The 13,538-nt window shown below is 43.5% G+C and overlaps 2 protein-coding genes across 2 annotated transcripts; one reads left to right on the top strand and one right to left on the bottom strand.

Annotated features, from left to right (window-relative positions):
- Positions 1–3,551: 3,551 nt before the first annotated feature.
- On the bottom strand, positions 3,552–6,830 carry LOC115667551 (putative leucine-rich repeat receptor-like serine/threonine-protein kinase At2g24130). The gene is made up of 2 exons (XM_056311641.1): positions 4,241–6,830; positions 3,552–4,043 (listed from the first exon to the last, which is right to left on the bottom strand). The coding sequence occupies exons 1-2, from the start codon at positions 6,828–6,830 to the stop codon at positions 3,628–3,630; spliced, it is 3,006 nt and encodes a 1,001-aa protein (XP_056167616.1). The 3' UTR covers positions 3,552–3,627.
- A 2,114-nt stretch (positions 6,831–8,944) lies between these two features.
- On the top strand, positions 8,945–12,750 carry LOC115669141 (PIGF/3-ketodihydrosphingosine reductase fusion protein-like). The gene is made up of 9 exons (XM_056311640.1): positions 8,945–8,960; positions 9,770–10,044; positions 10,139–10,204; positions 10,312–10,354; positions 10,437–10,491; positions 10,653–10,701; positions 11,039–11,106; positions 11,252–11,360; positions 12,147–12,750. The coding sequence occupies exons 1-9, from the start codon at positions 8,945–8,947 to the stop codon at positions 12,258–12,260; spliced, it is 795 nt and encodes a 264-aa protein (XP_056167615.1). The 3' UTR covers positions 12,261–12,750.
- The last annotated feature ends 788 nt before the right edge of the window (positions 12,751–13,538 follow it).

Here is a 13,538-nt window from a genome sequence, read left to right as displayed (position 1 = left end):
GCGTGGCTCTCGGTCAAGGACTGGCTCGCGGGTGGTAGTGAGGGGCTGGTCGTCGCGAATACTTTGAAAGGGCCCGAAAACCTGCAAAAGAGACGATGAAAGCTTGCTGGTTGCTGCTTGGCCACGATGCAGACTCACGGCTGAGAGGTGGCTGGACGATGCAGGGACTTGATGAAATCGCTTGGGGGTGCTGTGGCTTCAGAATTGCTGGTGTTCGCGAGACCAGCTGGACGCGTCGTGGACGACCAGCAACGATGGCAGGAGGAAACTTGGAGCGGAGGGACTGATTCCTGTGCGACGTTGGAGCTGTTCTTCGCGTGGATCTCTCCGTTTTTCTTTCTTTGTTTGCTCCTATTGTGGCAGTGAAGGATCTGGCTTTTGTCGAACTTGTCTGCAAGTGGATGTTTGACCAAATTATCAAACTGCACTCACCAGGATGAGTACAAGCATCACCACTTCATCCATCTTCGATCTCCAAGGGTGCTGCCATATTCCTCTCTCGGCTTCCGCTCACGATTTCTCTCTTGGAGCCGTCTCTCTCTCTCTCTCACTTTTCTCCCGCTCTTGCTCACGTGTTTCGCTCTTGCTCTCAGGAATTGTCTTTTGGAAATTATGAGAGCCCCATTGAATGGTATAATCACATATTTATATTGCAACCCTAGGTTAATTAACCGGGTTTCCTAGTTCTAATGGGCTTAGACTTAGGCTTTATCATTTAATTTTATTTTAATTCCAAATGGGCTAATTAATTCGGGCTGATTTAAGCTCAAATTAAAACAACCAAAGCCTTTTAGACTTGTGAATTTTGGCCCCCAATCCTTTGAGTGAGTCGAGTGCTCGAGCTCGGTTTACGCGATGAATTTTCAGCTTACTCGCCACCGCCGGTCCGATACGGAATGCAATTAAACTATATGATCCTAAACTATATGCTATGCGATTTTGACATTTTTGTTTAGGGGTTAAAATTTAATCCCTAATTTTCTATGCAAATTATCATTAAATGGTCGATCGAAATTTAGGTGTCAACAGTCGCCCGTAACGTTCAAACCCATTCTTCGTTTCAATTCATGTTCGTCGATTCATCTTGCAATTCCCGAGCAATGAACAGACAGTATGAAGTTTATCATCATGATCTCCATATCAAACAGCAAGCGGAAAAAAAAAAAACAACGGGAAAACAAGGCAGAGATCATAACCGAGGCTCTGATACCAATGTTGGAAGCGTGTGTCGGGAGAATCGACTAACCTGTTCGATGCACTACGAACTAAATTTCCAGGATCGTACGTTGAATCACCGGCAAACGATGAACGAATCTACTTCAAGTTCGTCCGAATACAATCACAGGGAAAGTATTCTTGTTCCACAGCGTTAATGCCGATTGTCTTCTCAAAATAGATACGGAATCCTTATGCATAGAGAGAGAGAGTTCGGAATAATCTTTTGTAAATTGTTCATCTACCGAGGAAGTTATCTTAACTTTCCTTAAGAAACTCTCCTAGCACCTCTTCAAAAGGTATCTCTCAGACACACTTCTTATTAGAGCAAATGGTGTCCCTTGGACACACATCATGGGCAGACCGACGAAATATAACAATGCAATGAGTGAAGCGTGAGTATCAGTGGCTGAGATCTGGTAGAAGTTACACATCCACTTAATTAAAGTTCGTTGGGAGTAAAAAGTTTTCCATGCCATATGTAAGTGTGGTAGCTGCTATGGATACATTTCTCGACCGATCATTATCATGACGTATTTGTTCACATGCTCGGTCGCTTGTTATGAACTCTTTCTTGGCAAGGCAAAATGACACAAATAGGGTCCAATGTGCAATTTGGTCCATGAACTTTTAAGTTGTTCAATATAGTCCATGAACCTTTAACCCAATGTGCAATGTAGTCCCGAACTTTTATTTTATTCAATGTCAACCATGAACTTTTGGTATATGTTCAATTCAGTCCTTAAACTATATGAAATGTTCAATGCAGTCTTTTTTATTAATTCAAGTTCAGGGACTATATTGAAAATTTTCATATAGTTCAGGGACTGAATTGAACATGTACCAAAAATTCAGGGATGACATTGAACAAAATAAAAGTTCAGGGACCATATTGAACATTAGCCTAAAGTTCAGGGACTACATTGAACAAATTAAAAGTTCAGGGACTAAATTACACATTGGGTCAAAGTTCAGGAACTATTTGTGTCATTATCCCTCTTGGCAAAGATGACCTCATTTATGTGAGTTCATCTTCAATTGTAATAACAAAAGAGGAAAGTCTTATTGACAGTTCCTAATTCGTGACCATGCCTCTTGAGTGTTGCTATATCGTCGAACCGACCAAGCGTGGGGTGGCGATACAAAACTCAACTGTACATGTCCCACGTCGCAGAAAGTCGTAAATAAAAAATCACCCCAGAGATCTCAGTTTAGGGATTGAGCTGTAGCTAGTGCTAGATTCTCTGCCAAATCTATGCATATTCGCTTACTGGAACTTAGTGACCATTGTAGAATTACAATTGGTTTCAAGTGGAACCCCAACTTTGTGTGTTTCAGGAAATTGTGGAAAGTTTGGTGATCTATTGCTTTCTTCAGTTGGATGATGATGATGCTTGGAATTGACTAGCGATTGTAGACCAGAGGATTTGGTTAAAGAAGCATTACTCGACATCGAATTATCGAACCTTCTCGGGTGGTCTAGCATCGAGTGCAATCATTGTAAATTTCACTATCGTCGCTGTGATGTTCGAATCTAATACGCATGTGAGATGTTACTGTCACGGCACAAGAAGAATCACATGTGTGGAAACTGGACGGTGATCCATAAAGGAACGGCACTAAAGAGAAATCGATTTTGGCTTCACAATCGGCGAGGAGTGGTCCTCAGGGAATGCCTCGTGCCGCCGAGCATTCCATGTACAGAACACTCCTAACAATGGAATAATAAGAATTGGATGTTGTGTCACAGACCATTACCTGGTCTGGAAAGGAGGAGCCACTTTAAGCTTAACTTTTGGTTTTAGACCTGTCTTTATCTATCTGCCTTCCCCTCTTGTCCAGTAAACTAATTGCGTCTCTTCATGCCTAATTGTTGCTAACATGCTTGATGGTCGGACTGACAAAGCTATCATGGACCACATTAAGGATTTCATGATTCTGTTCGTGTCCAAGCGTGCTCCACCACTACCGTTTCAGTCGCAGTGGGCGGCACTGTACAAGCATGTTCTCACTAGGCAGCGCGGAGGCACTACTGCTTGTTGCTTTCACGAACTCACTAGTCTCTACCTCCCACAAACCAGATATCACGATGGCACGACTGTCGATCGAAAGTCGCGTTAGTGGTTTTCCTTTGGATATCTCATCAAGCAGATTCCTGACTTCAACGGAGTATTGATTACACAATTCAGTCAGTCGTGGATATCCCAATTAGCTTGAGAATAGGTGTACTTTCTTATGTACGGGTAATGCCATTTGACATCTTTTGCAATAAATGCGACGATGTTTTCTGCATGGAATTGAAGCTTCAAACTTGTCATCTTGTTTTTGCCCAAAAACAAAAAATCACTGACGGGTTTACACAGGAATGAGGTGAATGGAATTATAATTCGACTGTACAATTGGATATGACATTTAATCATCAGTCCCAAAAGTGGACGAAGAAATTCCAAGTGATGATGCGGAAGTTGCAGTAGTGTCTCCACTGAGGTATCTCTTGAGTCGATCCAAGTCCTCAGCGGCCTCAAGCATTGTACGCCTCATGGAAGGCGAATCCTGCGTGCAAAGGATGCCCAACTCTATGAGCTCTGCAATGGCGACCTCCCACATCTTCTGCACTTCAGGAGATTGGTCTCTCGAAGCTCTTAACAATGAGGAGTCTATGATCATTTCAGCCCTCCCATGGTAATGGCTCTTGACCCATTTGTGCAAGTTCAGTCCCCCGGCGAACATATCATCGGTCGGTCTCCTTCTAGTCACCATCTCGAGGACCAGAATGCCAAAGCTGTAAACATCTCCCGTCGTAGATGTGTTCGACCCAAATCCATACTCTGCAATAAACGTTTAAACGATGCCGGGTAGTTTTTGACAGTTTGAAGCAAGTCCATCAACACATACGTAACTTAAAAGACTCACGAACATTTTTTTCGTGAAAAAGCAATCAAAGGTACTGAATTTCTCTAGCATTGAACAGATCTCCAATGCGTAAACCTTTAGCATCAATGAATTCTGTAATGGAGATCTTTACCTGGGGCAATGTATCCGATAGATCCACATAGCAAATTTGCCGTGGAATTTCCCATGTTCTCGACAAGCGCTGCATTTCCACATCCGGACGACATAATCAGCCTCGCTATTCCGAAATCAGAAACCAATGCAGTCATGTCATCATTGAGAAGAACATTGCTCGGTTTCAGGTTGCAGTGTATGACTCGAACTGGGGAATGGTGATGCAAATAAGCCATTCCTTCGGCTACGTCGCTACAGATATTTACCCTCTGGATGAGGGTCAAATCAGAAGATCTTGAGCTCAAGCCCGTTCCTGATTGAAGATAGAGATGGCTATCGAGGTTCCCATTTGCCATATAAGGAAGGACGATAGCCTTGAATTCCGGGAGGCTGCAAGCAGTTATTATCCTTATCAGGTTCCGGTGCCGGATCCTCTTTAGGACTTGGCATTCCCTGCTAAAACTCTTGGTGGAAATTCCGGATTGGACATGCAACACCTTCACTGCTATGACCGTTCCATCGGGAAGAACTCCCTTGTATACACGTCCATAACTGCCCGATCCGACCAGGCTCTGGTCATCAAATCCACCAGTGGCATCTGCCAGTTCTTTGTACGTGATTCTTGGAAAATTGCACACCGGACCTGGTGTCTTTGGCATGCTTATCGATTCAGTCTTCCCAGAAGAAGTTATGATCTTGAAGCGCCGGTATCCAATCACGCAGCAAATAGTCCACAGGCATGATGATGCAAATATGACCACGATGAAAATGATCAAGAAAGTGCTTGACCGGAACCAAGTTTTCTTTCCAGAGCAAGCAGGTATGCCTGGAATCGTGCCGCACAGGCGCTCATTCCCCAAGAACGAGAGAGAAGTAACAGATTTGAAAATGCCTCCTGATGGGATCATGCCTTGGAAGTTGTTGTATGAGAGATTAAGAAATCTCAGAGTCTCGATCTTGTTCAGGCTCGCAGTGATGGGTCCGGAGAGCCGGTTCCAAGAAACGTCAAAGGACTTGAGGTTCTTCAGATCGCCCAAGGAATCTGGAAGGCGCCCTACGAGTGAGTTGTTCGAAAAATTTATCGCTTTCAGTTCAATGCAGCTCGATATCTGAAAGAAGATACTTCCGCTGAAGTTGTTCGAGGAGAGGTCCATGGCTTGTAACTTTTCCAGCTTGCTGAGCTCAATTGGTAGAGGGCCTTCAAGATTGTTGTGAGACAGACCTAAATACATTCTGATCTCATTAATGCCCAGTAACAGCTCTGGCGGAATTCTTCCCGATAGTTGATTATGCGACAAATCTAGCTGGAACAATTGGGACAATCTTCCCAGTGACGGCGGTATATTTCCTGAAAGGAGATTGTTGTTGAGAAAAAGTGACCTCATTTCAACCATATTCGCCAGACTTGCCGGGATTTCCCCAAAGAATTCGTTATATGACAGATCAAGAAGACCCAAACACGGAAGCTGGCTTAATACGGTCGGAATTTTGCCTCTGAACGAGTTGCGAGATAAGTAGAGCCGATCCAGACTCAACAACCCCTTAATCTCTTCCGGGATCGATCCGTTGAGGAGATTCGAAGATAGGTTCAACAATAAAAGGTTGGAAAATCTGCCCACGGCCGGGGGAATTGGTCCAAAAATTTGATTCTCTTCAAGTAACAAGTTTTTTAAGGTAACACTAAGTTGGCCAACGGAATTTGTCAAGCTCCCTCCTAGGTCCATGCTTTCCAGTTCGATGTCGAGCAGACGGGTGCAGTTTGCTAAGGATGTGAAGAAAATGTCAAGATTGGTGTTGTCTTCGTGACTTTGCATTTTGTTGTATGAAAGATGAAGATACTTGAGTAAAGGAAGCCCCTCCACAATATCTGAAGGGAGCGGGCCTTCAAGATTGTTACTTTCTACATCGATGTTGAACATTTGCGAAGCATTTCTTAGAGAGATGGGTAAATGGCCCGTGAATTGATTGTTGTACAGACTAAGGCTATAGAGATTACGACAATTTCCAATCTCTAGTGGGATCTCTCCATAGAGGGAGTTGGTTGAGAGGTCTATATTATCCAATTTGGTGCAGTTAGCAAAGAGAGAGACTGGAAGTGTACCTGTCAACTTGTTATCCCATAGAAAAAGCGTACGAAGATTGGTTAAAAGAGCAAATGAATGCGGTACAGGACCCCCTAGATTGTTTCCTTGGAGCAGGAGCACGCAAAGGCGTCGAAGGGACGAAAGCTCGGGAGGAATCGTCCCCAAAAAGTGATTGTTTGCAAGGCTCAAGTTCCGAAGGCCCGTAAGATTCGATAGAAAAGGCGAGAGCCGCCCCGCTAGGCCTTGGCCTTCTAAGATGAGATACGCCACCCGGTGACGCTGTGCATTGCAGATGACTCCAGTGAAGCTGCAGACATCAACTGTTGCGTTCCAGTTACCAAGCGTGGAGTTTGGGTCGGATCTGATCGTCTTCTTGAATTCCAGAAGAGCGGTCCTGTCTTCAAGCAGCGAGTGGTGGGGAGGCGGATGAGAGTGACTCGGGGGACTTAGAGCAGCTTGAGCTTGACCGGCAACAAGAAGCCAGTGCTGCGCTAGTGCAAGAAATATGCAGCTAATAAGTAACATTTTTTGGTTCCTTCAATTTCGCAAATCACACCTTGCTACGGCAAGAGTGATTCAGCAGAGGCAGAATAAATCGGCACAATGAGAAAATCTGTACTGGCATGCGGGGCGGGGTTTCAGCTGCGTGGAGGAGCAGAGAAGAATGAGTAAATAGGAGAGTGGATGCTAGCGAAAACATGAGATGGATGGATGGAGGGGAGGTGGAAGGAGATCTTTCTATGGAGAAATTTCAACAACGAAATCGATGGCCCAGAAGGACTAAAAAGGCAACCTCTCCCTTCTCCTAGTGATGACTAGATTCTCAACTCAACTCCACAACTGCATTCAGACAATGCATGGAACAGAAAATGGGCTCGTCTTTGGTGGATGTTACTTTTTCCATCATAGAAGAAACCTCTATTTTGATTTCGTGATGTTTTAATCACTCACACATCCGCCCAAACGGAGATATGCAGCTTTGACATTTCTGCTTTTTTGACATTCTTATCAATGTCGATGGCTGCAAGTTGTCTCCATGTTCACTGGATCGAGTTGATTGATTTGTTGGGGGAGTGTGGCCAGTCAAATATCAAGAAGGCAAGCTCCACGAATCTCTTGTTGGCGATGCTGTTAATGAGCTTGCAATCATCTCTCATCTGCAGATGGTGCTTTAGTGGGATTACAGCCTGCTGACTCTGCATCTCACTGTTTCATACTCCCAGACGTGCTCAAAATATTAACTGAAACTTTTATCTGATGACAAGTGTTCCAGAATCTTAGAATACATTACCAATCCAGGTGCCTCGGCATTAGTCTTAAAGAGGTCTGTGGATTTTTGAGGTTCCACACAAGCTGTCAGTTAAATTAAAGTAACCTATGCAGACTTGATTTGTCTATCCAATCATCTGGAGTTCCCTTATGATTATTTTTCCAGCACAGTAGACGCTTGGTCGCGTGGAATCTGCATGTCTAGGTAGCTAAGAATCATTCAATTCAATAGGATTGCAAGTGAAGTCTGATATGGCATATTGGCAATGTCCATGCTTTCATAATTCATATCGAAGTAGTCTCCGCCATTCTCCAAAGAGCTACAAAGAGAGTGACGGATTATAGTTCATGCAATCCTAGCAACCTGTTCAGCTGCCCAGGGAGACAAGTATGAAATCGACCTATATCGACCATGTCGCCCATAAGTAGATGTCAAAGAACCCTGTTCAGTTGCTATACTGATTATTGCTTGAAAATATATAGAAGAGCCCTAGCAACATCAATAGTTTTGTCACAGACAGAATAATCCATTTAATGATGGTGTTCTTGAACAGCCTGGCCAGTGATCGCCAGTTCAACCCTTAGACAAACTATCCTCCCAAGACAAAGAAACCACGTCCAAACTACACCAGCATCGTTTCACAATATGTAAGGCTGCTTCCACGTGGGATCCGATGTAGATGGTTCCAAATTGGAGCTTACCCTCCTACACTTGGCACGGCGGTACATCAATATGCTCCCCAGCATAGTCACCTCAGCGGCCCTGCACTGCACTAAATGGGGCCACCACCATGTAGAAGGATTCCGAAGCTCCACAGAACAAGTTTACTTAATTATTCGTACTTTCTATTCACTCGGCTAATCTCGCTCAGTGTGAACTTGAACTGGTTAATAGTTGATTAGGCGCTATTCAAGGTACAGCAGCAGTAAGTACGTGCAGAAAAACGTATGATCCAGTGCAGGCCAGATTCTTGTATCTTCTCATGCCAGAGCTTAGCCATGTTGTTCCTGGATCTACTTGACTTGGCTCTTCACCCATGCCCATTCTTGTTCCATTATGTTCCTCTGTTTGAGGATACAGCAGAGCACCGTGAATGCTCAATTTGGCAGTCTTATGTTACGACGGTGGCTTTGGGAGCAGCAAAATTGCAGATTCTGTGTGCTCAATAAGCATTAGAAATTATTGGCCTTGTGGGATCCTCCACTCAGTCACATCCACTAGGGGAATGTCACCTTAAACTCCTCTCATTCATATCCTATGTGAGATTCTCTTGTTATCTTATGTTTAAAGGAGCATCCCCAAAAATTAAGAAGAAAATACAAATTGTGATCATGCATGACCTCACTGGAGTCGAGAAGTGAATGGCCCTATGCTGCAAATGTTGGGTAAGTGAACTGGCAATGGCAAAATCATATCATGTTCCTTGGAAAATAAAAGGAAGAGTCAATAGTCTGAGGCAGTGTTTTTTATACTTCAACAAGAAATCGAACCAGACTGCCGAGTGCACGCGGTTGAACCACATAACGTGTGTATTCAAGTGCGCATATGAGAGATAATCCACATATACAAGTTTATACGTAGATGAAGTTAAAACAGGACATATGTGCTAATGGAGAGAGTTTTCTTTATTTGCAAATAGAGACAAAATACTGTTGAAGTTGAAAGGACCTTTGGATTTCAGTGAACAAGCAAGGGATGTGTAATCAATAAGGTACTTGCATGGACCAAATAGAAGGAGAACAATTTAGATGACATGAGTACATCAGGATGATTGGAAGGACCTAAGTGCAGCATGAATAGATTGGAATTCGATAAAATTATCGAGTCTGGAAAACCCATTTTGTAGAAGAAGTTCACGCTACATAACGGAGTTAACAACACTGCACGCACTTGAAAACAAAAGCTGAGCTCTAAATCAATTTGATTTAAATTCAAGAGCAATTTCAAGCCTCCAAATCAGAAAAAAAAAACGTTATAGAGAAGTTACATGCTTTTGCCATTTTGGACTACGTAGAGAAAGTATTTGCCAAGTTCATAGAAGCAGTTTGTCAAAAATATATATCAATGAAAATAATACATATAATAAATGAATTCTCGATTATCAATTCCATTGGTAAAAAAACAAAAAAAACTTGCACATCGGTCGATCCGACCCGGGGACAGAATTCGACCCGGAAACTCTGTTTCGGTTCAGCCCGTCTCTTCTTTTCAAACGACGAGTCCGACGAGTCCGACGAGCCACCGTCGTCGAGCACGGAGGAGACGAAGAGGAAGAAGCGGAGGCCGCCGCCGAAGGCCTCCGGCGAGGCTTCCGTGACCGGAGAACTCGCCACGCTTCACGCTCTCTCGCTCCACCTGGCGTGCGGGCTGAGCTTGGCGGCGGCGGCGCCGCTGCTGTGGATCGCCACCCGCGGCGTCGAATCCGCCAATCTCGTCTCCGATCCTTCTCGAGCTCTCCGTCTCGTTTGGGTACTCACTTTCGTCGCCCCTCCCCCTCCTCTCGCCGTCTCGCCTTCCGGGGCTTTTCTCGGCTGATTCTTTGTGAGGTTTTGTTGGTTTTAAGGTCATCGAGTGTCCGATCGCGATCCTTCTCTACGGTCTTGTCAGGGAGAGGCCCGCGCAAACCTCGGTAGCGTTTGTTTCTTCTTCCTTCCTTCCTTCATTGATAACTTGGAATTCGCTTCGTTTTGAGTTCGTGTCTGAGCCACTTTTTTATGTTTTTCGAAATCTCCGCAGTATGTAAGAGCTGTCCTTCGCGGTGCGCTCGCGTTGCCAGCCGGTCTGTTTTCGTTTTCTAGCATTCCTGTTTTGAATTTCCCAAGTTATGCGGCGTTTGAGGATATACCCTTTTGGATTTGCAGGGGCTCTTGTTAATGCTTTGGGAGCTATTGCATTGGGTGCGCCTGTTGGGATACAGTGAGTAGCTTTTTGGATGTTATGTTTTGGCTCATTGCGTTCTTACAAGAATCTATATAAGTTTGTTTAGCGGATTGGATGTAATGTTACTGGGAATTCACTTGAACTGTTGATTTCGTGCTGAATGTTTCGATGACGGTTCTTGTTCTACTCTTCCACAGGTACTTGGTGAAGACCGTTAACTGGTCCCTCGTGATGTCGACCTTGACCGTAAGTTTTTTCATCACTTTTGATTCCTTTGGAAATCTGGCTATGTGTTTCTTCTTGCAGGCTTCCCTCAGTGCTGTGTTTTTGGCATGTTATCTGTTGAATCAGCTCATTATTGGGCCTCCATTGTTATTTTCTGACCTATTTTTGCCGTTAATAGCTGACCCGAGCATAGAGAAAAGTATTATTGGCTATTGAGGAAAGCATTACTAGCTACGGTCAATTCACTCCGATCAGTCACCTTTTAGTCTGGAAAACATGTAATTGGAGTCTTGCTATTTGTACATGTTGCATCAGTTTGCTTAGTCTTTCTAAAAACTAATTCTTCATCCTTTGGCAGTTCGTGCCGGCCGCTTGTGTTTTTGGTGCCTCATGGAACAGTTGGCAACGTATCTTCGCATTTACAAAGTAATTAACTCCCTAGTATTTTGTTTCCTAAAATCCTGTCACATCTGTGGCGCAGTCCCTTTTTTTCATATTTTCACTGTTAAAGGATCTTTTATGAGAGCCTTGACTCTTCAACATTGGGCCTAACTTTTGTTTGAACGTGTAGACCAATCAGTTCTGTGGATTTCATGATTTGTCTGCCTGCTCATGGTGCAATTATTGGAGCTTGGTTTGGTGCATGGCCTATGCCGCTTGATTGGGAAAGGCCATGGCAGGTACTTTCTCCTTAGTACAAGCTCGTCATTGTTTGATGTGGATGGTGTGTAGGTAAATCTGGAAATTTTGCTGTTACTCCAGTTGTTTCTGTTTATGGTAATTCACTACCCAGATATTGCTCTCTTTGGTCTTTGCAATTACCTTGATTCGAGGGTTTTACTTAGTTGGAATGGATTCTTCCTTAGTGGGATACGACTTACTTGGCTCTGTATTGCACTCTTGCATGAAGGAATTGATGCAAAGCTACTGATAATTTGTTTGGAACTTTAGAATGTTATGTAGGACCACTGATTTCTGATTACCTTAGCTATGTTTCCTCTCCAGCACTGTGTGTGACTTTTCTTTTTGAGCTGAGGAAATGAGTTAATGGTTTAAGTTTGTTACTTGATGTCTAGATTTATTTCAAGCTGAAAGGTTTTCTGCTAATTTGTAGATCTTGGATGTCTGGTTCTGGAGACCTATCAGCAAGATGATTAAAATAAGTGAAAAAAGAAAAGAAAGTAGTGTAGTAGTTATGACTCTTTTCTTTTGAAGTGAAATAGTTGTTGATTTCTTATAGGAAAGGAAGGATTCTAAGTTCATCTGATCTAGCTTCTATTTATACGTACCAAGAACTGCATCTTCTGAAAGTCGGCATGAAATTCACCCTGTTTGGTGTTTATATAAAAGTTGCTTCTTAAATATCGGTTTCTCACTTTAATTTCTTCAGTGGAGCATATTGCATCTCTTTGTATTCCCCACATCAAGCAGCTATAAGGTGCTGTTCATGTCCTTCTCTTTAACAGGAGTGGCCGATCTGTGTGAGTTACGGAGCCATCATAGGGTACCTTGTTGGGATGGTGGCATCTCTGGGCTTTATTCTCCTTCGACGTGGACATCATCATGTGAAAGTAGACTAGTGGACTGACACGGGGAATATCATTGGCAATTGTATTGCTGGAGCTGCTTAGAGATGACTACGGCACCCTTCACAATTTTTAACAAATCCTGTTAACAGCAGATATGATTGTCCCTCCTAGTTTCATATGCTTTCGCGAGGAATCTACCTTAACATTTTTCGTCTACTTATGCTTCACGGGTGTTTCAGGGTGCACACCTGAACTGCTAACTGATGTCAATGCCAATTATTCAATGACGACAGCAATTCTATTGACATCCTGGTAGGTAATTATTTAGCTTCTCAAAAACCCATTGACTCTAAGGCAGTGAAAAGGCTATCAGTGCGAAGAAGCAAAATTTTTATAGGAAAAGTTGTGTCCATTAATGTTGTACATACTTATGTAGGAGTGCAGTCAGCAGACTCAGAACAGCTTGTGCTAGCCTAGTTTCATAATTGTATGTTTACTGTCAAATTTTTTTGTTGTTGTCGTTAAAGTATGTTCCTATGCATTGGTGTTTCTTCCATTTGGTTCTCAGCTTATAGCTGGGAGCAGCATCGAAAACCAAACGGAGTGCCTAGTATGAGAGAGGGGAACTTTGTTTCTAGATTCCACAGTTGGAGGAAGAATGAGAGTGACTTACATTGGAGATTGCAGCCGAGGCAGCGCCTCTGCTGCAACACGCCCTAATTTAAGTTCTGTGTTTTCTGATTTCGTAGACCATCTCAGACTTTAGAGGCCGAGAGCGGGCATGTGCTCTCTCTTTCCCACTTATGATCATTTCTGGATTAGTGAGGATGGCTTGGGGAGTGATTGCACTAAAAATCTATGATAAACAGAATCAACAACCATATTTGTGAAGCACTTTATTCTTGGACACCATTCATGCAGAAAATCAATCAGGGGGCCATTCCTGTTCTTTTGCCAGCGCGGGCCATGTCAAAGCTTAAGTGGCATCATTCATTCGTCTTGCTCCGTGGTTCACGCATTCTCTTGTCTCGTCGTCGACGAAGTACTTCTTTAAATTTCCACTAAAATGTTGCCGAGCTATTGAATACATTACTTTGATCACGAGCTCTTGGTGCAGTAAACAGTACAATGCTCTGCTTGAGGGGTGCAGTTGGTCGTTTCCCCTAGAGATCCGACAGAGGGCATCCACCAAAAAACTACATTACCTGGATCGAATGGCCGGTAATCTTGCCGGTGTTTTTCTACTTGCCTTTTTGCATGGTTGTGTAGTTGATTCATGACCATTTCATGGTTGGTATCTGAAGCGAAAAACGGAAGAGAGAGGGGGTT

Source organism: Syzygium oleosum, unplaced genomic scaffold, assembly GCF_021117445.2.
Source record: "Syzygium oleosum isolate NSW1041296 unplaced genomic scaffold, Sole_v2.1 Sole_v2.05, whole genome shotgun sequence".
Taxonomy (NCBI): domain Eukaryota; kingdom Viridiplantae; phylum Streptophyta; class Magnoliopsida; order Myrtales; family Myrtaceae; genus Syzygium; species Syzygium oleosum.
This window is presented reverse-complemented; position numbering and strand designations above follow the sequence as displayed.